Source organism: Gossypium arboreum, chromosome 2 (assembly GCF_025698485.1).
Source record: "Gossypium arboreum isolate Shixiya-1 chromosome 2, ASM2569848v2, whole genome shotgun sequence".
NCBI lineage: Eukaryota > Viridiplantae > Streptophyta > Magnoliopsida > Malvales > Malvaceae > Gossypium > Gossypium arboreum.
The window spans coordinates 108,204,854-108,228,102 of NC_069071.1; the positions used below are offsets into that span (position 1 = coordinate 108,204,854).

Sequence of the window (23,249 nt, forward strand, 5' to 3'; positions counted from 1 at the left end):
TATCATTCAACATATTTTTATCCAATTTTGGTATCACATATCATATTCTACATAATTCATTCCATTTCCTATTTTATTCATTTTAGTCCCCTATATCGATATTCCATATCAAACCAAATCAAAACTATTCACAATACCACCATGTACTCTCCTTGACATTCAATAATTTAATTAACACATATAAGCAAGCAATTAAACTATCCTAAATCATAAAAGTACAAATATGGTCTCGCGTGACTCATCGATAACTCTAGTTTTTCCTTTCCCTCTCGAAGGCTCAGCATTTATGTTAACTACATATAGTCACAAAACATATAATATTATCAATTTCCTTTCAATCCACAATCAAATACAAAATCAAGCATATTTTTTTAATTTATTCAATTTAGTCCCTAAACTCGGGACAATCATAATTTTCGATCTAAAGCTTCAGATTAAAATCTTATTTCACATTTACTCATTAAGGACTTTCTACTTCATATTCCTACAACAATTTCAAAATAGGTTTGCATTTTATTCAATTTGGTCCCTAATGTAACAAAGCTTACAATCAAGCTTGTTAAGCTTTATAATTTAGTCCTTTTTATAATCTAAGCTTAATTTCTATCAATTTTACACCTAATTCAAATAATTCTCAACAATGGAAACTAATCAAAATTTCACTAATTGAGCAAATTGATATATGGGCTAGCTAAATCAAGCTCTCATGATTCAATTCCATAAAAATCAAAGAAAAATGGTTAGGGACTTACTTGAAATTAATGTCCGGTCGTACAAGGGTTTTAAAGCTAGCTTTCTTCTTTCTTTAGTTATGGTGGACGACAATGAGTTAGAGAAGATGATAGCTTTGTCATCTTTATCCACTAAGGTTTTTAATAAATATAAAGTTTGATTAATATTTGATTAGTTTAATTAATCATGCTTTTTGCTTAATTAATCATAATTTAATTATAATTTAACCCTTAATGAAAGCCATCATCAAATCCACTAGCTAATGCTTATTATTTTTTATTAACCATTTTAGTCCTTTAGATAATTGCTATTAAAGTCCCTAAGCCTTTTCTTAATTAAAAAGTTATAGCGATTAAACTTTTACAATTTAGTCTTTGGGCCTTGGTTAACCATATAATCAGCTAAATTACTTAAAAAAATCCAATTCGTCAATATATTAACTCCATAAATATCCCTATTTAATATTTATGGACTCATTTACGAAAATGGGATTTCGAAATTGCATTTTTTTATCGTTGGATCTCATTCTTCTTCTCTTTTGAACCATCCTCGAATTTTAAAGATTTTCCTTTTCCATTAAATTTGTCAGCATTTTTTAGCGTGACCAATTGATCCTATAACTCATCAAAGGATATAAAAGAGTCTTTATATGCGCCTTCTACTACAGTTACATTCAGTACTATGCTCTTGTTGGTCTTTGTTCTGCCATTTCATACCTTATTCAGATTCATTTCAAAGGTTTGGAGTGATCTAATCAACTCATCTATACACTTGGTTCCAATATCTTTGGCTTCTTTAATTGTTGTGACTTTGATTGCAAGGTTTCTCAACAAGTGATCTTAGCATTTTTCAAACTAGTTTCTCATCAGGATACACTTCACCAAAAGCAACAGCCTCATTAATAATATCACATAATTGGGCATAATATTTAGCAATTGTTTCATTATTATTCATTCATAATTATTCAAATCTATAAGTGAGCATTTAGAGTTTGAAGAGCTTGACTCATAGTGTACCTTCATATGTGGTTTCTAGAATGATACATGCTTCATGGATGGATATACATTTTGAGGTCCTTCTGAATTCCTATGGATCTAAACTATAAAGATTGTATTTAAGGGTTCAAGTTATAATTTGCTATCTTATCTTCTTTTGATGTCCACGTTGCCTCAACATTAGGAGTTCTGCACCATTTGCCTCAATACAGGGAGGTGCCCATATAGTAACTATAGACCTACACACCTTTGCATCAATTGATTTGAAGAAAGTTCTCATTTTAGCCTTATATTATGCCTAATTTGAACTATCTAACTGTGGAGGACGTTGAGTTAACCCTTTTTCTTTCATTCCTTCCATATATGCGAATACCGGATATAGTGTCTCACCAGACACTTAGGTGGATGGCTTTGACACGAATTGAAAAAAAGAGTCTAGTAATTAGGTGTACCAAGAGATGTGGTTACACCAACTAGTACACTACGCGATACACCTATGAATAAAACAAGAAAGAATAAAAGCTTGAACACATGAAGTTGTTAACACAATTGAACACAATCTACGTCTACAAGGCATCATTGCCCAAAAATGAATCCACTTTGTCATATAATTACAATAGAAGATTAAAGCCCAACTCCCTTTACAAATATGTTGTAGCCTCTCTATTGTTTCATCTAATGAACTCACCAAAAGCACACTCCTTATCCTACTAAAAGTACGCAAGTAAAACATTTTTTTTTTTTGATTTAACTACACAAGTAAAGTAGTAGAACTCTTAAAAAGAGTAGAATAATACGTAAAAAATTCCTCACAAGAATGAAACAAATTGTACACTTGTAGGTTCTTTAAAAAATACCCACGACAACCCTATCTATTTACGGAGCATTAAAAGCTTATCACCAAGAGGGTTATTTTCGGTCTTCAAGAATAAAACTTTACATGTTCAAATTATCAACAAGAATGCAATTTATCTTCAATAAAATTAACAAAATTATTATGCATATTATCTTCTAATTAATCACTAAAAAGTGCCTTGTATATTATCTTCAATTTATTCATAATATGCCTTGCATTACCTTCAAGAAATATGTTTAGGAAATGTCGATTAAACCTTAACAATTACCTTCAAAGTATATCACATTAATTGATCAATTTATTGATTGCTTATCACGCCAAACCATTCATTATCGGCTAGGATAAATATCAAAATATTCTCTTATAAAATTAACTGTTTGTTGCTAAGAATTATCACAATTTCGTTACAAATTTATCTTAAATAAGAAGTATAATTGTGATATCGATATGTCAATATTAATTTTGCATAATGATTTATTTAATTTTTTAAATTTTATAATAAAATTTATTTTATTTTTATTATTTTAGTTCTTAAACTTGTATTATTTATCAAATCACTTCAAAATAAATGGAAAAGTCAACGTCATTAACTTTGCTAATGTGACATTCACGTGGCAATCCACATGTAAATAACATTAGCAATTAATTAATTTTAAACAATTTAAAAATATTACAAATATTTTTATGATTTTAATTTTATAAATAAATTTATAATTTTTTAAATTTTAAATTTAAAAGAAATTATTTAATTACTTGTATGAGAACCATGTAATAATCTATCAGTATGTTACATAAATAAAGTTAAAAGACGTTAACTTTTTCTTTTATTTCTAAGGTGATTTGACAAATAACGAAAATTTAAAAATTAAAATAAATTAAATAAAAAATTAAAATAAATTTTTATATAAAAGTATAAGACTAAATAAATCATTATAGCTGCATATATATACACTAAATGTTTAAAATGGTTTGAACAATATGGAAGCACTTTATTTCAATTTAGAAAGCAGATGATAATGATGTTAATTTTTGAGGCACTCAACTTTAATGTCATGTCAAAGTGGGTTGAAAAAATCATTAAAAAAAAAAACCTTGCATGTACATTTTGACAATTTGTGGTTGTGGAAATGATCCCCCAAATTGTTTTTTTTTTCTCCGAATAATAAAGTTTCTTTAATTATTTTCTTCCATTTAAGTACATGAAGATATTTTATGTAATTAAACATTGAATAAGTAAAGGTAAGCCCTCATTTTTGTTTTGTCCTATTGAATTTCAGTGTGTGTATATATATATGTATGCATACATATATGGCTAAATTAATACAAATTATTGCTTATAAGAAAGGATTAGTGATGCAACAATCATCCTTGACCGTACAGCTAGTAATCTGATTATAATAAACTTCATAAAAATATGGGAATTAATCTAATTAAGTTGGTATACTCATGTCACATTCTTTACAAATCAATCAAATTACCTATTTAGCTTATTTTCTAATTATAAGAACCTTTTTATTCCAAAATTATATTTTCCTTTTGTTTGTTCAATGCTTCTTCGTCAGCTAAATTACAACTTTAGAGCACAGAATGTAAAGGTTGTATGTGGGGTTTGATTAAGTCAAAATATGTGGCTTGCATACCTTGAATTTAAGAGTTGGATTTTTAGTGATTTGGCTAATATTTTTATTGATTTTTCCACTATTTTTGAATATCTGTTAGCAGTAGCTCCTATTTTCTAGTTCATAATTGTTTTCTTTTGCCTATATAAAGCTTTGATATGTGAATAGAAAATCACAGCAGTTCCACAAGAATTTTGAGTTTATTTTCCCTCTATCTTTATTTTTCAATTCTCTACATTCCAACAGTGGTATTCGAGTTGGGTTAAAAGTTTTTTTGTTTTGCAGCAGTAACAAACAAAGTGATGGCCACCGAAAACTTTGTTCAACCATATAGTCCTCATTTTGATGGGCATTACGATCATTGGAGTATGTTGATGGAGAACTTCTTGAGGTTTATGGAGTATTGGCAGGTTGTTTCTGAGGGAATTGAGGAACCACCAACTGGCACAACGGTGTCAGAGGCTTAGAAAAAAGAAATAGAAGGGTTACACTTGAAGGATTTAAAGGCAAAAAATTATATTTTCCTAGCTATTGATCATTCAATCTTGGAAACCATCCTCTGTAAAGACACGTCCAAGCATATTTAGGATTCCATAAAGAAAAAATTTCATGGTTCTAAAAGGGCAAAGAGGCAACAACTTCAAGCACTTCGTTCAGAGTTTGAAACACTACGAATGAAATCAGGTGAGTCAGTAACTGATTATTTTTCACGTACAATGTCTATTATCAACAAGATACGGAGCTATGGTGACAAAACAAATGATGTTGCTCTCTTTGAGAAGATACTTCGCTCAATGTCCCTAAAATTCAATTTTGTTGTTTGTTCCATTGAGGAAGCTCATGTCATTGAGGAACTTTCAATTGATGAGTTTCAAAAGTTGCTTATTGATTCATGAGTGAAAAATTTGCCAGCAAGAGAAGGAGGAGCATGGATTGAAGGCTTCTACAGATAATTATTCTACAACACTAGTAGCAACATGAATCTCATTCCCAAAGGAGAGGAAGAGGATGTGGAGGCCATAACTCTACATCTTGTAGAACAAATTCAGCAGGCAAGTTTGATGTTGAGTGTTTTCGATGTGATAGGTATGGTCATTATCAATCAGAATGTCGAGTTAATTTGAATAATAAAAATGGAAAAATAACTAATTTTACACAAAATAAAGAAGTTTCTTTACAGATGGTTTGTCATGTCAAAGAAGAAATGTAGAAGAATCTATGGTACTTGGACACAGGTTGCAGCAATCATATGAGTGGTGACAAGTTTTTGTTTTCAGTGTAATCATTTCATGACAATGCGAAGTTTGGTTATAATTCAATAGTCTCTATGATGGGAAAAGAAGAGCTAATAATTCAAGCCAAAAATAATGTTGTTTAAACCATATCTAATGTTATATTTGTTCCAGACTTGAGGACAAATTTGTTGAGTATTGGCCAGCTGCAAGAAAATGGATATGAAATTTCCAGTAAAGATGGAGTTTGCAAAATTCAAGATGGTAAAATTGGGGTTGATTTCCCAAGTTGATATGACACCTAACATGATGTTTCCATTGTACCTCCACACTGTCACCAGGTCATGCTTCTCTGCAAGGTTGAAAGATGAAAGTTGGCTTTGGCATTTTCGATATGGGCATTTAAAATTTGGAAGTTTAAAAATATTGCAGTAAAAGAATATGGTAATAGGCCTCCCAAAAATCCAAATTCCTTCTCAAGTATGTGAAGAATGTGTCAACAATAAATACTATCGGGAACTATTTCAAAAAGGTAAATCATGGAGAGCGATGAAGACATTGGAACTCATGCATTCAAAATTGTGTAGACCCATCAATTCGATGTCAAATAGAGGTAAATGATATTTTATATCGTTCATTGATGATTTCAGTAGAAAAACTTGGGTTTGTTATTTACATGAACAATCTGAAGCTCTCACAGCTTTTAAAAGTTTCAAAGCTCTAGTTGAAAAAAAAAGCAAGTACTCCAATAAAAGTATTGTGTAGTGATCGTGGTGGAGAATATAATTCGGATGAGTTTGTTGATTTTTGTGATGAGAAAAGAATAAAGAAGCAATTAACTACAACGTACACGCCTTAAAAAATGGCATTTGCGAAAGAAAGAATTGCACAATTTTGAACATGGTACAAAGTTTTTTACTTCTCGACATAATAAGAGGAAACCTACATGGGTGGAGAATTTTGTGGTAGAGGGAATTAATGAAGAGGAAGTCAATCATTTTGCTCATTTTTCAAATTGTGATCTTGTAGCTTTAGAAAAAGCTGTTAAATAGTCCAAATCGAGAAAGGCAATGAGTGAAGAAATGGCAGCCATTGAACACAACAACACTTGGAAGTTGACTAATCTTTCAAAAGGGCACAAAACTATTGGTGTGAAGTGGGTTTACAAGACAAAATTAAAGGAAAATGGCGAGGTTGACAAATACAAGGCGCGCTTAGTAGCTAAGTGCTATAAGCAGGAATTTGGTGTTGATTACAAAGAGGTGTTTGCTCATGTTGCTCGTCATGATACAATCAGATTAATGATTGCTTTTGCAACTCAAAATTCATGGCTTATTTTTCAATTAGATGTGAAAACGGCGTTTCTACATAGTGATTTGAAAGAATAAGTATTTGTTGATCAACCTCTAAGATATGTGAAGCATGGAAATGATAACAAAGTGTACATGCTAAAAAAAACATTGTATGAATCGAAACAAGCTCCAAGGTCTTGGTATAGCCGCATCGAAGCTTACTTTCTAAAAGAAGGCTTTTAAAAGTGCCCATATAAGCATACATTTTACCAAGGTTAGTGGAGGAGGTAACATGATTATTGTTTGCCTGTATGTGGATAATCTTATTTTCATTGGGAGTGATGTTGTCATGTTTGACAAATTTAAGAAATCCATGATGGTTGAGTTTGATATGATTGATCTTGGCATGTTACATTATTTTTTGGGAATTGAAGTGATACAATTTGCTGCTAGAATTTTTATTTCTAAAAAAAAAATATGTGCAAGAAATTTTTGACAGGTTTGGTATTAAGAATTGCAATTCTGTTAGCACACTAACTGAAGTTGGTCTAAAACTTGATAAAAATTCCAAAAGAAAGGAGATTAACAGCACCTATTACAAGCAAATGGTGGGAAGCTTAATATATCTAACTACAACAAGACCAGACATTATGCATGCTGTAAGTCTCATTAAAAGGTTCATAAAGTGCCTAAAGGAGATTCATCTTTTAGCTGCAAAAAGAATACTTCAGTATTTGAAAGGTACTATTAGTTACGGATTGTTCTAAAAAAAGGGGTGAAAAGTCAAATTTGTTTTGCTTCACAGACAGTGATTATGCTGGTGATATTGATGATAGAAAGTGTATTTTGGATTATGCTTTTATGTTGGGTTTAGGGGTTGTTTCATGGTCTTCAAAGAAGCAACCTATTGTCACTTTATCTACCACTGAAGTTGAGTTTGTAGCTGCTACAACTTGTGTTAGCCAAGCTATTTGGTTGATAAAAATTCTTGAAGAACTACATTTATAGTAGCAAGGAGCAACAACAATCTTCTATAACAATAATTCAACAATCAAACCTTCCAAAAATCCAGTGTTACATGGAAGAAGCAAGCATATAGATGTAAAGTTTCATTATTTGATGGACCTCACAAATAATGGAGTCATTGATTTGATTTATTGTAGGATTGAAGACCAAGTTGTTGACATCTTCACCAAATCTCTAAATATAGCTACATTTCAAAAACTGAGGAAGTTGCTTGGAATCTACACTTTGGAAGATTTACTGGTTTGAAGCTAACATTTTTTTTAAACAAAAAATTTACAAATATTTGGTTTAAGGGAGGATTTGTTAAGGTTGTATATGGGGTTTGATTGAGTCAAAATAGGTGGTTTGCAGACCTTGAATTTAGGAGTTGGGTTGGTAGTGATTTGGTTAATATTTTTATTAATTTGTTCCACTATTTTCGAATATATATTAGTAGTGGCTCCTATTTTCTAGTTCATAGTCGTTTTCTTTTCCCTATATAAAGCTTTGATATGTGAATAATAAATCACAACAGTTTCACAAAAACTTTGAGTTTATTTTTCCTCTATCTTTATTTTTTAATTCCTCTACATTCTAACATAGAATACAAGAAATAAAAAAAAAAAGTTGAAGTTGAAGGAGTTTTCCTTTTTTCTTTGCATTGAATTTATTTTGTTAAGAAAAACATTGTGACTCTAACTATAAACAATAGTAATACATGCATATAATACATTCTACAAATGACGAACAAAATACTATAATTTGTAATGCGATAGTCTATAAAAGGGAAAAAAAGCTTAATAGACAAGAAAGATAAATTGATAGTAACTACTATATTGGAAGGATTCAGAAATAACCTAAAGATGCATCATGTTGATCCACAGCCTAACATTGTCACTGTTGAACCAATCTAACAACGAACTTCAGTCAATCAATAAACTACTGTCAAAAGTCCTAAGAGACAAACCACATTGATAGTGCATGGAAAGCTAGGAATCAAATGATCTATCCTCATCATCATCATCATCTTGAAGTCTAATCTTGTGAACACCATAAAAAATTCACAATGTTTTATTATGATAAGACCATCTCCTAAAGTAAAAATTCATTATGTAAAGGTTCTTAGTACTTATGTCATGGGCTACGGATGAAAGCCAGTGACGATTGCGCAAAGAATATCTCATAGAGATCAATTGATAAAATGGGGCTCATTTAACCCAACTGAACTGACCTGAGTCGTGGAACTTGTAGAGAATCCCATCTGCTTAAAGCCTTGGTGGCCTAGTAAAACACTCCAATAAAACTAGAGTAACCAGGGTAAATAGTGTAAATCCTAAAAGAATAAGATTGTATAGAATTTAAATCCCTTAGGACTCTTAATTGTAGATAGGCTCTAATCTTGACCGTTGATGTAACTCAATTTATATTGTTGATTTTGGGAGAACTCAACTATAAATAAAGGCCTACCCTATCATTTGTAATCACTTTATTCATAGTTGAATATATACTTGAGAGAACTTACTCAAACATCTTGTATGCATTATTTTCTTTTGGCTTTTTTGTTTTTCGTTACTCCTTCGATTCGAGTTTGCTTCCGCTAGAATTTGGTACCTTAGAGAAATTCTGTGAGAATTCTTACATTTGCAAGAGTTAGGCTAACTTAGGCAAATTTAAAGTAAAGAAACTGGCTAAGGTCGTACAGTTTACGAGGCTAAAGTTTTAACCTGTGACAGTTGGTATCAGAGCTAAGGTTACAAAGGCACCATTGAAACTCGTGGGAAGTCTAGAAAATAAAGCAGATCAAGGGATATGCTATCGACTTTGGAAAGCCGTGTGGTCTATCTCAAGGAACCTATAGGGAAAGGGAAGGAAACACTCAAGGTAGTTAAGACATACACCGAGATAAACTCGATGAAACAGCAGTTCAAGGAATATGAAGGCTTCTCAATAATGCTGTAGGTAAGCTAATAGAAAAAATGATACTCTTAAAGCTGGGATGACAACTATGAAAAAAGAAAATGAAGCCACAATGACGGCTTTGAACGCAAAAATTGAAGAGCTCGAGGAAGAGCTTACTGTGTGTAGAGCTGCTATGGGTAAAAGGGTGTTGAGTGCAATACTAAGTCAAGAGTTTGATGTCCCCGAATCGGATAAGTTTAATGAGGCAAGGTCCACGAAAGAAGTGGATAACTTATTGTAGGAAATAGTAAAATACTTTTATTCTATGTGCATTAAGGATAATGATGCTAAGGTAAATACTATTGCTCAATATTTTATTGATTTTACTTTTTTTTAGTAGAGGTGTAGATCCACAGATGAAAAACGTGGTTAGGCTACAATTAGAACTTGGGTAGAGTTCCAAAATGAGTTCAATGAGTAGTTTACCCCAATATATTGAAGAAGCTCAGGCTAAGCTGCGTCAATTTTCACTAAAAGGCACAATTCGAGAGTATGTGAAGGAGTTCAATGAACTAATACTCTAAATCACAGATTTGAGTGAAAATAAAGTATTTTTCTTTTTTATGGATGGGCCGAAGTCATGGGTTAAACATGAATTGGAATGTTAAGGGGTCTAAAAATTGTCAAAAAGCCATGATCGTGGAAGAATCTTTAATCGAATTTGTTTCGAGAAAAGACAAGTTCGAGTCTTCTAAGCTTATAAAGAAGGGCAATGATAGGGAAGAAGAAGATGGATAGGGTGAGTTTAGTAGCGGCAATAACAGCCATAATGGTAATGGGAAACTAAAAAAAGGGGGAAAAAACCTCCACAAGCCGTGGGAAAAGAATAAGGGACCATTGAAATGCTCCATTTGTAAAGGTTCGTATATGGTGAGGGACTATTCGAAGCAATCCGTGTTTTCTACCATAAAAGAGTATGATAAGCCAGAAAAAGCTTCGATGAGGCTTGGTTCAATTGTGCATGGGGTCGAAGCCAAGAGAAGAAATCATAATGAAAAGAAAGCAGTAAAGTGCTTCTTATGTTGTGGTTCACATAGGATGCAAGACTGTCCAAAGCGATCTAAGCTGTCTGCAATCACTAAAGAAGTTTGAAGTGAAACTTGTTAAGGATAAGGTATTTGAACTTGTATCAATGATGCTCAAATCTGTTGAAGAGAAGAGGGATCGCAAGTAAAAAAGGTTGATGTATGTGGACATAAACATCACAGATAAGAGGAAGAGTGCTCTTATTGATACGGGGGCATCATATATATTCATATCAGAAAAAATCCATGGGTAAAATTAGTCTCTCAGTTAGTAAATCAAATAAGAAGATCAAGACTGTTAATTTCAAAGAAGTCCCAATTGTGGGAGTAGCATAACGAGTTGAGCTATATATCAGTAAGTGGAAAGGCAAGGAAAATTTTTGGGTAATTCATCTAGATGATTACAATTTCATTTTTGGCTTGAATTCCCTTGATCAAATTAATACTTTTTTGGGTCCTTTTACCTACAGTATGTGCATCCTGGATACTCGATAACAATAATGTGTTATGCTCTTAAGTCGAGACATGAAGGGCAGAGTGAAGGTATTTTCGACAATCCAACTGGCCCAGGATGTTCATTGTGGGAAGAACATCGACTAGGTAGATCAGAGTGCTAAGAAGACCACCTTGGAAATGTTAAACGAGAAACAAATTGATACGAAGCTTGTTAAGTTATCAATGCGGCTACCACATGTGAGAGAGGTTGGTTGTGCATCGGAATTTGGGGGTAATATGGCAATGCAAACTGGGCAACTAAGACAAGTAAATGCAATGTGTGAAGTACATTTCAAACACTTTTGTAATGTTTTTCATTTTGGCTTATTGGCTTGGCAATGATACAAGAGTCTTTTTAGTGTTTTGAAGTAGGTAGGCCAAGGGGCATACAAACCAGAGTTAGTAGTGAGACTCAAAGTTAACCCGGTGTTCAAAGTGGGTGTGCTGAAGCCTATGTATGTAAATCAAGGGGATCTGGATCAAGGCAAGCCACAATGTGGGCAAGTAAGAGTGGTAGACTCTTGCAAATGAGAAGTACTATAAAGGAAAGAAACGGTTCAAGTTAGAAGAGAAAAAAGTCAAGGCAAGTGTTCTGAGAGGCAGGACTACCTGGCAAAAAAGCTAATTAGGAATTAGCAGAGGCATTGAGAGAGTTCCGATGTGAGTCAAACCAGTGTTATTCTGAAGATGCAATTAGGGTGTTGGGAGAACGGGTGGGGGAGAATGTCACGGGCCACTGATCAAAGCCTATGATGATTGCAAAATGAATGTTCCATAGAGGTTAATTGATGAAATAGGGCTCACTTAACCCAACAGAACTGGCCTGACTCGTCAAACCCGTGGAAAATCCATTTACTTGAAGCCTTGGTGACCTAGTGAAACACTCTAGTAAAACTAGAGTTACCAGGGTAAATAGAGTAAATCCTAAAGGGATAAGATTGTATAAAGTTTAATTCCTTTAGGACTCTTAATTGTAGATAAGCTTTAATCTTGACTATCAATGTAACTCAAACTGTACTGTTGATTCTTGGAGAGCTCAACTATAAATAGAGGCCTCCCCCTTCATTTGTAATCACTTCATACATAATTGAATATATATCTGAGAGCATTTACTCAAACATCTTGTATGCATTATTTTCCTTTGACTTTTCTGTTCTTTGTTGCTCTTTCGATTCGAGTTTGCTTCTGTTAGAATTCGGTGCCTTAGAAAAATTTTGCGAGAATTCTCACATTTGCATGAGTGAAACTAACTTAGGCAAATTCGAAGTAAATAAATCACCTAAGGCTGCACAATTTACGAGACTAAAGTTTTAGCCCCGTGACATTTAAACATAGTTGGTGTTATCAAACTTCTCCTTATTTACCAAATATATATATATATATATATATATATATTTTAAATTTAAGTTTTATTTTAAAACAATAAAAATAACTTCTCAATCTAAAACTATATTTATATTTTAAATTTAACTTATTTTAAATAATAAAAATAATTTTAGGATGTTATGAACAATAAATATAAGACTTTACATTTTCGATAAAGAATTGTTTTATACCTACTAAAATTTAGGGTAATTTAATCTTAAGTCTCATGTTAAAAAGAAATTAAAATTAAATAGTGGAGAAGTAAGTTTTGAAGGGATATTTTGTTACTAGGTAATTAATTTTAAAAGTTGAAAGTTAATTCTAACTTATTGTTGTAATCCTAGTTTGGTTTGTTAGTAATAATTGTAAAAACAAAGCTATCTATTTTCCAAATCTTTTTAAACCATCTACTACACTAACGATGAAGTTACCTTATTTCTACAAATAATTAAATATAACTTTACTTCAAAAATTAAAAATTCAACCATCATTAACTCAAATAAGTATCTAAAATATGTATTACAATTTATTTTTACTTTATTAAAATTATTAACTTAAAATCTCGTATTAAATTGATAATTAAAATATTCACAACTCTAAACATAATTTGAGTTGAAATCACTTTAATCACATCTACAATCTAATAATTCACCCAAAAAAATATTAACATAAAAAAAAAAACCAAAACAAATGAGCACCACATAGGGGCGTCTCGATTTTAGTATTTATATAAAAATATAAATAGTAATAAATCATAGAGCCTATTTTCTATTTGACAAGTTTCTACCCACAAAGCTCCTCAAAGAGCCTATATAAAGACTTCACCCCCATCCTACTTCCTTCAATTTCCTTCAGTGAAACACACTCCAAAACAAGGGGAAAAAGAAAAGGAGTGAGAGGAAGTGAAAGAGTAGTTTTTTTTTCCAAGAAACTCTTCACCATGGCGGCTTACGTCGATAATCGACAGTTCAGGCGCCTTGAACCGGCTTTGAACGGTGTTTTTGCCCCTTTGAAGCCCGGTCCAAGTACCCAAATCCACCGCCCTGTCAAACATGTTTTCATCGACCATGAATATGATGACTCTTCCAGTGATGATGAAGGAAATGAGATCAACGGGCATTACAAAGAGTTGATTATCAAGTCCGGTAACGAGCTTGAACCTTCCATCTTGGACCCTAGAGATGAAGCAACGGCCGATAACTGGGTCGAGCGTAACGCTTCCATGGTTCGTCTCACTGGAAAACACCCTTTCAACTCTGAACCTCCCTTGAACCGCCTCATGCACCATGGCTTCATCACTCCTGTTCCTCTCCACTACGTTCGTAACCATGGTCAAGTCCCTAAAGCTTCTTGGGATGACTGGACCGTTGAAGTCGCCGGTTTAGTTAAAAGACCGGTGAAGTTAACCATGGATCAACTGGTTAACGAGTTCCAAAGCCGTGAGTTTCCGGTTACCCTGGTTTGTGCTGGGAATCGACGTAAAGAACAAAACATGATCAAACAAACCATAGGTTTCAACTGGGGAGCAGCTGGGATTTCCACATCAGTGTGGAGAGGTGTTCCATTGTGTGACGTGCTCAAACGATGTGGGATCTTTAGCAAGAAACATGGTGCCTTAAATGTGTGCTTCGAAGGGTCTGAAGATTTACCAGGAGGCGGTGGTTCCAAGTATGGAACTAGCATAAAAAAGGAGTTCGCCATGGACCCTTCTCGGGATATTATCTTAGCTTACATGCAAAATGGTAAGCTTTTAACTCCAGATCATGGATTCCCGGCACGGATGATCATCCCAGGGTTCATCGGTGGACGAATGGTGAAATGGTTGAAGAGAATTATCGTTACCACACAAGAATCAGACAATTATTATCACTATAAAGATAACAGAGTACTTCCTTCTCATGTTGATGCCGAGCTAGCCAACGCTGAAGGTAAAAATAAACAATCCCTATTTTTCCTTTTTACAGAGCAGTAAAAATATTATAAGAATATTTGTGCATGGGAAATGCTAACATTGTGATGTAATGTGTGAAGCTTGGTGGTATAAGCCGGAATATATCATCAATGAGTTGAACATTAACTCGGTGATAACGACGCCTTGTCATGAAGAGATCTTGCCGATCAACGCGTGGACCACTCAAAGGCCATATACGTTAAGGGGCTATGCATATTCCGGTGAGTTCCTCTGACAGATTCCTTTGTTCTTTCGAAGGGAATCTTTTACTTTTTATTTTATTTTATTTTATTTTATGTTTTTTGGGTTCTATCTCCAGTCGAAATCTAAGTATGTAAAGAACTAAATGAAATGTGGGTACGTAAAAGACTAAGATTTAAGTGTCTATTGGTACATGCCTTCCTACTTACGTTTTTATTAGATTAGATACAAGGATTCACCGATGGATGGGAAACCATTGGAAGCCGTTATAGATTTTAGTGCATAAAAGAAAAATAATTTGATATTTTGTCTTCTACTATATAAAGAAAGAATAAAAAGTTTCATATTTAAAATTCTTTTAAAAGAAAAGAAAATGATGGGATTCTAGTTATTAGAATTTCTCGAGTTACAATGTTACATCAAGTCCATTGGAATTTCCTTAAGATTGGGTTGTACTTTGGAACATAGGATAGATACAATTGCTTTTGTTTCCCTTATCATTTAGGGAAAAGTGCTGCTGGTTTTTGAATGCCAAACTCTTAAGAAGCCTGTAAGATTTCCAAGAGCCAACTCTGGTTTGTTTAGTTAAGTTGGCAATTTCTGTTTGACATCACAACACAAACAAACAAACAAATACAAAAACTAAAGAGTTAAAGGTTAAATGGGGAAAACAGTTGGATTGAAACCTGTGTGCTGGGGAATGCATGTAAGTGGGCAATATGGAATTAGTCTTTTTTCCTGTTTTAAGGAGAGTCGTGGTTATTAAGGTACTTGCATAATTAAACGTGCTTTTTATATAATTACTTGGTTACTTTTTTATTAAGTAGCTGTAGGAATGTAACGTCTTTATTGACTTAATATTCTATATATGAATTGACAACAGGGGGAGGGAAGAAGGTGACACGTGTGGAGGTAACAATGGATGGTGGAGAAACATGGCAAGTATGTACCCTGGACCACCCTGAGCAACCAAACAAATATGGAAAGTACTGGTGCTGGTGCTTCTGGTCCTTGGAGGTTGAGGTTCTTGATCTGCTGGGAGCAAAGGAAATTGCGGTCCGAGCCTGGGATCAGACCCTTAACACCCAACCCGAGAAGCTCATATGGAATGTCATGGTACATACAGTTTTTGGAACTAAGCTTGTTTATATTATTCAAAGGAATTAAGTTCAGTAAGTAATGAATGAATGATGATGTAACAGGGAATGATGAACAACTGCTGGTTCCGAGTAAAAACAAACGTTTGCAAGCCACACAAAGGAGAAATTGGTATGGTATTCGAGCACCCAACGTTGCCAGGAAACCAAACCGGGGGATGGATGGCTAAGGAACGCCACCTTGAAAAATCATCTGATGCTAACCCCACTTTAAAGAAGAGTGTTTCATCTCCTTTCATGAACACTGCCTCTAAAACATTTTCAATGTCTGAGGTTAAGAAACATAACTCTGTTGATTCCGCTTGGATCGTCGTCCATGGTCATATCTACGACTGCACTCGGTTCCTTAAGGATCATCCTGGTGGCGCTGACAGTATTTTGATCAATGCTGGAACCGATTGTACTGAAGAATTTGATGCTATCCACTCTGATAAAGCCAAGAAACTGCTTGAAGATTATCGAATCGGTGAGTTGACCACTTCGGGTTATGCGTCCGACTCGTCGACCTCATCCCCTAATTCTTCCGTGCATGGGGCATCCAACGTAATGAGCTTTTTAGCTCCTATTAAGGAAGCTGTGCCTACAAAACCTGTAGCTCTGGTTCCACGTGAGAAAATCCCATGCAAACTCATCCAAAAAACATCCATCTCCCATGACGTCCGTGTGTTCAGATTTGCATTGCCATCCGAAGATCAAGTGCTGGGATTACCCGTTGGAAAGCACATATTTTTATGTGCCACCATTGATGATAAGCTTTGCATGAGAGCCTACACTCCGACTAGTGCCATCGATGAAGTAGGTCACTTTGATCTAGTGGTCAAGGTTTATTTCAAAGGGGTACACCCAAAATTCCCTAATGGAGGGCTCATGTCACAGTATTTGGACTCACTCCCACTAGGTTCATTCCTAGACGTGAAGGGTCCTTTGGGTCACATTGAATACATGGGTCGAGGCAACTTTCAGGTCCATGGCAAAGCCAAGTTTGCCAACAAGTTAGCAATGCTAGCAGGTGGGACAGGGATCACCCCAATCTATCAAGTCATCCAAGCAATCTTGAAGGACCCAGAGGACAAAACAGAGATGTACGTGGTGTATGCCAACCGAACCGAAGACGATATTTTGCTGAAAGAAGAGCTAGATGGTTGGGCAAAGAAGCATGATCGGTTGAAGGTATGGTACGTGGTGCAAGAATCAATCAGAGAAGGATGGCAGTATAGCTTGGGTTTCATAACCGAAAGCATCTTGAGAGAGCATATCCCGGTGGGTTCCAACGACACTCTTGCCTTGGCTTGTGGGCCGCCGCCAATGATTCAGTTCGCAGTGCAGCCTAATTTGGAGAAGATGAACTATGACGTTAAGGATTCTTTGTTGGTTTTCTAGAGCAATAAAAAAAAGTGCATATGATATCACCAAAGATTGTGTATGTAAATATATATAATTTATATCCCTCCTTCCCTGCATTATTCCTTTTTTCCCTATATACATAAATTTGTTTTTTACTCACTGTTTTCTGTATCATTCTTATTTACTACCAATTTTCTCTTTAGTCATTCATTTTCGAGAATGATAATGTACATTATATAAAACAAAGGGCGGAATTGATGTTTTTCCTTTCTTGAACGTCACCCAATATTACCAAACGAAATTGTGGCGTTGATTGTTTAGGCAATCAGGTACATGAAATTAAGCAAGCATTCAATAATGAATGTACAGCCTGCATTAATTTGTATGATTGTTCTGTAATCGTCACGTAATAATTCAAGACAAGTAGCATATCTCATACCATAAATAGATAAATAAAGAGAAAACCGAGATCTTCATCAACACTATTGAATATAAAGACAGGATGTGATGTGTTTGTGACCGCCATCAAACCCACTCCGCTACAAATTTATCGATTCAGCTGCAAATCTGTTATATCGCCTTCAGTAATTTTGTATATTTTAATTTATATTTAAAATTAAATTAATAATTATTATGTGATAATCATGATAAAAGAAAATATTAATTAACATGAAATCATATTTACTTAAAAATAATTTATTCATAAAAATTTCAAGTATATAAAAATATTAAATATAATTAGATAAATTAAAAATAATAAAAATTTAAGATTTTTATAATTAATTAAATATTTTTTCTAAACACGATAATAATTAAATCATATAAAATCAATTTTTTATAATTGATAAAAATTAATGTATGAGATTAACATTATATATTTTAAAAAATGCAATACCAATATATTAGTAATCTAATAGTATTTATAATGTATAAGTTTATTTATTTTTCTTAATTTATATGTTAAAATCAAAAGAAAATAAATATGTTTTATAATAAATTTTATATTTTATAATTAAATTAAAGTTTCATAAATACTAATTGAATGTAATCAAATCAATTCGATTCAATACAAATCTTGACTCGAAAAATAGCATGACTCAAATTTATTTGAAAAATTAAAATAAATAAAATCAATTCGAAAAATAGAATGACTCAAATTTATTTGAAAAATTAAAATAAATAAAATCAATTAATTAAGAATTATTATTTTCGTGTGTTAACTTTGCTTCTTATGTTTTTTTTAAATCTATAAAATCAATTAATATAAAATCAAATAGTTATAATTATTTCTTTAATAACATTTCAATTATAATCTTGATATATTTATGTTTTACGTTTATTTTTATAATAAATTAACAATATAAAATGATTATAAGGATTATATTAATATTGTTGTAATTATTAGTGGTGCAATAATTATTCCTTAATTAAATCTCAATTCATATTAAACCATAATTAAAATTTTATATTAATTATTACTTAATTAATTAGTGTTGTAATTATAAACCAAATAAAAATAATATTTAATACTATAAATAAATCTAAAAATTACTAATAACATATTTTAATATTATTTGACAGGTTTTGTTTTCATCACGAAATTATTATTGATTCGTTCATAGTACTTTTACTATTATTTGATTTTAATAATATTTACACAATTGTAAAAGTCTGATTATGATGTTTTGAAATATTATGCTAAATGTAATAAAATATTAAAGTAATAACTTTTTTAGATAAAATTTTGAATCAATAATAAATTATTTTGTCTAATTATACATATACAACATGCAATTTATGGTAACAATTTTATATGTCACACTTACATGAAATATTAGTAATTATATATAATATAAAATTTATGTGGAAATATGTACTAAATTTACAAATTTTTGTTGGATTATTTTCAATTATTATATCTATGTAACAAAAAAAATAATGTAAAATTATTAAATATATTGTCAATATTAAATACAATAAATTTGTGCATCATATGGATAAGAAATTAGTTTTAATTCTATTATAAATTATAAAAAATTTAAAATTCTATATGTTTTAAATGTTTATTTCTTAAATTTAGAAAAATGATTTTATTATAATATTAATGTTTAATTTTATAATTAACAATGTGTGGCTCCAATAATATGACATGATATGATATTTTATTTGGTGTCATGTTTTTATTGAGTAATAATTACTCAAGTCAACTATTTATCTAAATATATTAGTTCAAGGACTAAATTTTAATTATATATTTTTATTAGAGTTAAAATGAAAATTTATCATTTTAATAGTTTATATTTTTATATATTTTTTAAAGTATTAAACCAAAATTTTATTATTTTAAAATATCAAAGTATAATTTTATCATGTATTAATTTATAAATTTTAAAGAATTAAAACTCAAATCATTTTAAGGGATCAGACCTTCTACCAACTCTTATGGCACCGCCTTTACGCCCAACAATATGATATTTAAAATTCAAACTCTTATTTTTTCTTTATAAATATAATATACTTTACTATTAGGCCGAAAACTTACTGATTTAATCGAATTAGATTCCCTTGAATGATAGTACAAGACATAGATGCGTAGGTAATTGAAAAACACAAGGCAGAGTTGAGAGAATGAAGGGGTGGGTCCAGTGAGCAGTAGAAACTAGAAAGAGCAGTGGCCGCGTACGTGAGGTGCATGGCTGGCTGCTGCCCCTATTCTGACCCAATTTTAAACAACCTTTGGTGCTTGGAATGTTGAAGGGTCACCCTTTCACTTGGTTTCCACAATCGCCCCTTACCTCATGTTTCGTCTTTTCTCAATTTCATACTTTAAACACTTGAGATCTTCAATCTTGTCTCTAAATATTATATATCAAGTCAATTAAATATTCCTTTAATTACTTACTAAGTTGGAATCATTTTCACATTTAAAATTTAATTTTTTTAGAATAAAAATATATTCTTATATCTTATTTGTCAATATTATCAAATTTTATTTGAATCAATTAAACTAAATCGAGTTATAAGACAATGAATTGAGCTAGTGTTCAATTCCCAACAAAACTTTTACTACCTACACCAACTATCATTTTTCAATTCTTTAATTTAATTCTAGGTTTGAATAATGAAAGATGAAATAAAAATTGGGTAGATGGACAAATTTTAGTGGAACACTAGCAGTTTATGAATAAAAAGTGGCTTTGACTATTATATAAGAATGCACTTTAATGAGCCATGCTACCATTAGCCATGATGACCAACGCATTTTCCTTGTCATATTTCCCTCCTATAGTAGTAGGATATTTTGGATCATTTACCGAAGTTTAAGAAAAGAAAAAACATATACTTTTAGCCTATATATGACTGTGATCTAGGATTGAAAATTCATAGGCTTTAATTAAATTAACAATTGTCTTTCGCTCAATGGTAATAAAACATTAAATTTGAATAAAAGAAAATTTTATTTTTAAATAATATCATTATAGATTCTCATTATATTTGTTCTTTATCGTATAATATCTAAAACTATTTATAGTTCTTCTCAACTCATAAATAGGAAAATAATACGTTTCAGTGCACTAAAACTCACGCTCTTTTGCATTAACAACAATACTCATACTATGATTTATTTTATACCTGAAATTACTAAATGTAATTATAGCATTGTGTAATTCTAAGAGAAGTTAGGTAACAAATATCAAAAGGAAATTAAAAGGTACTCAAGTGGTGAGACTAACGTTATAGATTTTTTTATTTTTTTATTTGTAAATTGTAAGAGGAAGGTAAAATTCTAATAATAACGAAATTAGTGCGACTCGAATTTATGTCACATCTAGAATAATAAATACCTTGACTATTAAGTCAACACATAGATCAACATCATAAATTTGTTTGTGAGCTTAATTTGAAATTAATGTGATAAATTAATTGGTTGATAGCAGCGGTAGGTAGAGTATAATATTGAAAAGTCCGCACAATTTAGAAATATGGCCTCCAAACACTTTGGGTGGTGCCAACATTTGGCCATTTTATAAAATATTTATGTTTTTTTAAGGCCATTTTTTTAATTTCATTTGAAGCTTTTGGGTTTTATTTTTAATTCAAATATCAGACCTGAATAAACAAATTAGTAAAATGTCATACTTGATAAATTTTTTAGGAAAATAGTATGAAATTGGTGAGTGGGGCCAAAAGCAACCTACGACTCGTTTTCCCCCGTCCACTTTTTCTCTAGTGATTAAAGTTCGGCAAATAAATCGAGAAAATCAATCTGAGTCGATGCATTCAATTTGGCTCGGATTTTGTATAATTTGATTTCATTTAGAATTGATTTTATCTCCTCAATTTTACAATTTTAATCGAGTTTGGGTTTTCTTCATGGAAATCATTTTAACTAAATTGAATCGAATGAAAAAAAATTATGTTTAAAAGAATAATAATAATAAAATAATAGATGAATCATTTCAATATCTATATGAACTAATTTATTTAGTCCAATAATTATTATGTTATAAAAAACTAAATATAATAATGCAAAAATTACTGAAGTGTTTCATAAAAAAATTGAAATTGTAGTTTTATATTAGGATAAATGAATCACTCCTTAAATATAATATTTATAATTATAAGATTAGAAAAAAAATTATGGAACATTATAGTATTTTATTATAAAAGAAATAATTATTCACAAGTTGTTAATTAATATATATATTTGAATTTAACTGATTATATGATATATTGCAATGATTCAATTATAACTAATTAAAGCTAACAATTAATTAAGCTAATTAAAAGAAATGTTATGGTAAAACATTAAATATAGACATAATGATTTATTTGACCCTCCAGCTTTATAAAAAATCATTTGAGCCCTCCATTTAATTCTTGACCTCTTGTAGTCCTTGAATTTGCATTATTTGTCAAATCACCCCAAAATAGATGGAAAATTAACACTTGTTAACTTTGCTAATATGTCATATATGTAGATTGCCATGTTATATGCCATGTTAGCAATTAATTAATTTTAAAAATAAAAATATACTTTTATGATTTTATTCTTCTTTGAATAATTTTAATACTTTTAAAATTTTTAAAATAATCTTTTGAATTTTTAAAATTTAAAATTTAATTGTTAATGTGATATCCACATGTATACCATATTAGCAAAGTTAACAAACGTTAACTTTTTTATCCATTTTGGGTGTGATTTGACAAACAACGCAAGTTTAAGGGCTAGATAAGGTGAAAAATCAAATGTTGGGCTAAAATGACATTTTTTGTAAAGTTGGAAGTCAAATAAATCATTATGCCATATATATATGAAGGATTTGTGTATTACATTTGCTTTTGTTAAAAGGCTCAAGAACAAATTGAGAGCCATTAATCCCCGGATTTTGTTTCTTATGGAAACAAAGTTATGTTCTAAAAGGATGGAAATAGTTAGATTGGAATGCGGTTTTGAAAATGGGATTTATATTGGGGCAATGGGTTCAAAAGGAGGTCTATCTTTAGGTTGGAAAGGGAATTCTTTGATTCAGCTCAAGAGTTTCTCTTATTTTCATATTGATGTTGAGGTCCATAATAATGAATATGGTGACGTTTGGCGACTAACAGGGTTCTATGGGAATTTGGATGAAAAGAGTAGATACGGGTCTTGGGAATTACTTAGACAGTTGGGACATGACCAAGTGATCTCTTGGGCTGTGTTAGGGGATTTTAATGAGACCACGAATTCTTTTGAAAAACGGGGTGGTCATCTTAGATTAGAACGATGGATGAATGAATTTTGAACCACGTTAACGATTGCGAGCTCAATGATTTAGGTTATATTGGTAGGTGGTGTACGTGAGAGCGAGGAAGGTTCTTGTCAACAAATATAAAGGACAGTCTTGATAGGGGAGTTGCATCATTAGATTGGATGAATCTTTTTCCACGCTACCAGATAGAGCATTTGAGCCATTTTTTCTCAGATCATTGTCCTATTCTTTTCAATACCATGGGAACGCGAAGGAATGATCAATGTAA

The 23,249-nt window shown here is 31.7% G+C and overlaps 1 protein-coding gene across 1 annotated transcript; it reads left to right on the forward strand.

The window, feature by feature from the left end:
- Window positions 1–13,335: 13,335 nt before the first annotated feature.
- Window positions 13,336–17,490, forward strand: LOC108460813 (nitrate reductase [NADH]-like). The gene is made up of 4 exons (XM_017760476.2): window positions 13,336–14,503; window positions 14,607–14,747; window positions 15,611–15,843; window positions 15,930–17,490. Exons 1-4 carry the CDS (start codon window positions 13,516–13,518, stop codon window positions 17,262–17,264), a joined length of 2,697 nt encoding a protein of 898 aa, XP_017615965.1. The 5' UTR covers window positions 13,336–13,515; the 3' UTR covers window positions 17,265–17,490.
- The last annotated feature ends 5,759 nt before the right edge of the window (window positions 17,491–23,249 follow it).